The 1,563-nt window shown below is 59.7% G+C and overlaps 1 protein-coding gene across 1 annotated transcript in view; it reads right to left on the bottom strand.

Annotated features, from left to right (window-relative positions):
• Window positions 1-91: 91 nt before the first annotated feature.
• LOC103614974 (glucagon-2-like) overlaps window positions 92-1,563 on the bottom strand; it is a 1,792-nt gene continuing 320 nt past the window's right edge. Inside the window, exons 2-3 of the mRNA XM_008632973.1 lie at window positions 970-1,116; window positions 92-296 (exon numbers count right to left, since the gene is read on the bottom strand). Of these exons, the coding sequence (XP_008631195.1) occupies window positions 92-296; window positions 970-1,116 (352 nt within the window). The remainder of the gene's footprint in view (window positions 297-969; window positions 1,117-1,563) is intronic.

Raw genomic sequence — 1,563 nt, 5'->3', positions numbered from 1 at the left:
GCAAAATTTTTATTGGAATTTGGGGAGAACTGCGGGGAAAAGGAAGCCAGAGGAAGGCAGGTTTGAGGGAAGGCCGGTCCGTGGGGGGATTTCAGGAGGAGCTGCCTGGGAACACGGGATGGGGCAGGGAGCTGAGTGCGATGGACAAATCCTTCCCGCGGAGCTGCCGGTCCTGGCTGGCGAGGGACAGGTCCGACATTCCCGAGTGCAGCGGGCTGGAAAGCTGCTGCCCGGATTCGCCGTTAATTGTACCTTGAAAACAAACCCCAAAGAGCTTCAGGGGATGGGAACTCCGGCTAAAATCAGGAGCTGGGAAAGGGCAGTGAGGATTCCCTCGCTCAGAGGGAGCCGCCCCTTTGGAATGGCTGAACCAGGAAAAATCCCCAGAAATGCCAACGATCCCAGCAAGGCAACGCTGGAATGAGGAGGGAAATGTGAGGACAAATCCCGGAGAGGACGGAGCAGCCCCTTCCCATCCCAGAGTTCCAATCCCACCCCAAACGCCTGCACTTTCCCGACCCTGTTACAGGACACCAGAGAATCCCCAGGAGCCATCTGGCATCAGGAAAAGGGAGCCCTTGGCACCAGACCCACCGGTTTCATGGAATCACGGAATGGTTCGGGTTGGGAGGGACCTCAAAGCCCATCCAGTGCCACCGCTGCCATGGCAGGACACCTCCCACTGCCCCAGGCTGCTCCAGCCTGGCCTTGGGCACTGCCAGGGATCCAGGGGCAGCCACAGCTGCTCTGGGAAATCCCTTCCAGGCCCTCCCCACACTTGACAGGGAGGAATTTCCTTCCCAATGTCCCATCCAACCCTGCCCTCTGGCAGCGGGAAGCCATTCCCTGTGTCCTGGCACTGTTCCAGGTCCCTCCCCAGCTCTCCTGTGGGCTCCGTTCTGGATCGGGATTGGGGTGGGGGGAGGTTGTGTCCCAGGACGGTCCCGCCCCTCTCCCTGCTCCCGGCACCTCTTGGTGTTGATGAGCCAATGCACGAAGTCCTTGGCCTTCATCCTGTCCAGGTACCGCGTGAAGTCACTCGTGAAGGTCCCCTCCGAGTGCCGCTTGGCGTGGGGTGGGAAGCTCTGGGAGTTCTGGGATCCGAACAACTTCCACCTGCTCGGGGTGGGAGGGGAAGGGAGGACAACGGGGTTTAAGGACACCCCAGCAGGATCCTCCCGCGGGAGATGCCCAGGACAGGGCTGTGCCCTGCAAACGCTGTCCCTGTGGGAGCATCCGCCAGGAAAGATGGAACAGTGCATAGGAAGAAATCTGGAATATTTAATAGAATTCCCACAAATCAAACACACAATTCCTGTTTCCATTTCCGGAGATTTGCCAAGCCTGGCCTGGGTTTTCCTGGCATCCCATACATCCGGTGTCCTGTCCCGAATGATTCCCCTCTGTCCTGCTCGGCGGGTCCCAAGCTCCACCCGGCTCCCTGCTTCCCACATCAGAGCAGGAACGTGGGGCTGCTCCGAGGTTCGGCTCATCCTCCCGCAGCTCCGGGGCGATGCTGGGATTCCCCACAGAGGGTTCCCAAAGGAATTTGAGCCATGGGAA

Source organism: Corvus brachyrhynchos, unplaced genomic scaffold, assembly GCF_000691975.1.
Source record: "Corvus brachyrhynchos isolate BGI_N302 unplaced genomic scaffold, ASM69197v1 scaffold875, whole genome shotgun sequence".
Classification (NCBI taxonomy): domain Eukaryota; kingdom Metazoa; phylum Chordata; class Aves; order Passeriformes; family Corvidae; genus Corvus; species Corvus brachyrhynchos.
The sequence above is the reverse complement of the archived record's forward strand: the minus strand, read 5'-3'. Positions and strand labels throughout refer to the sequence as shown.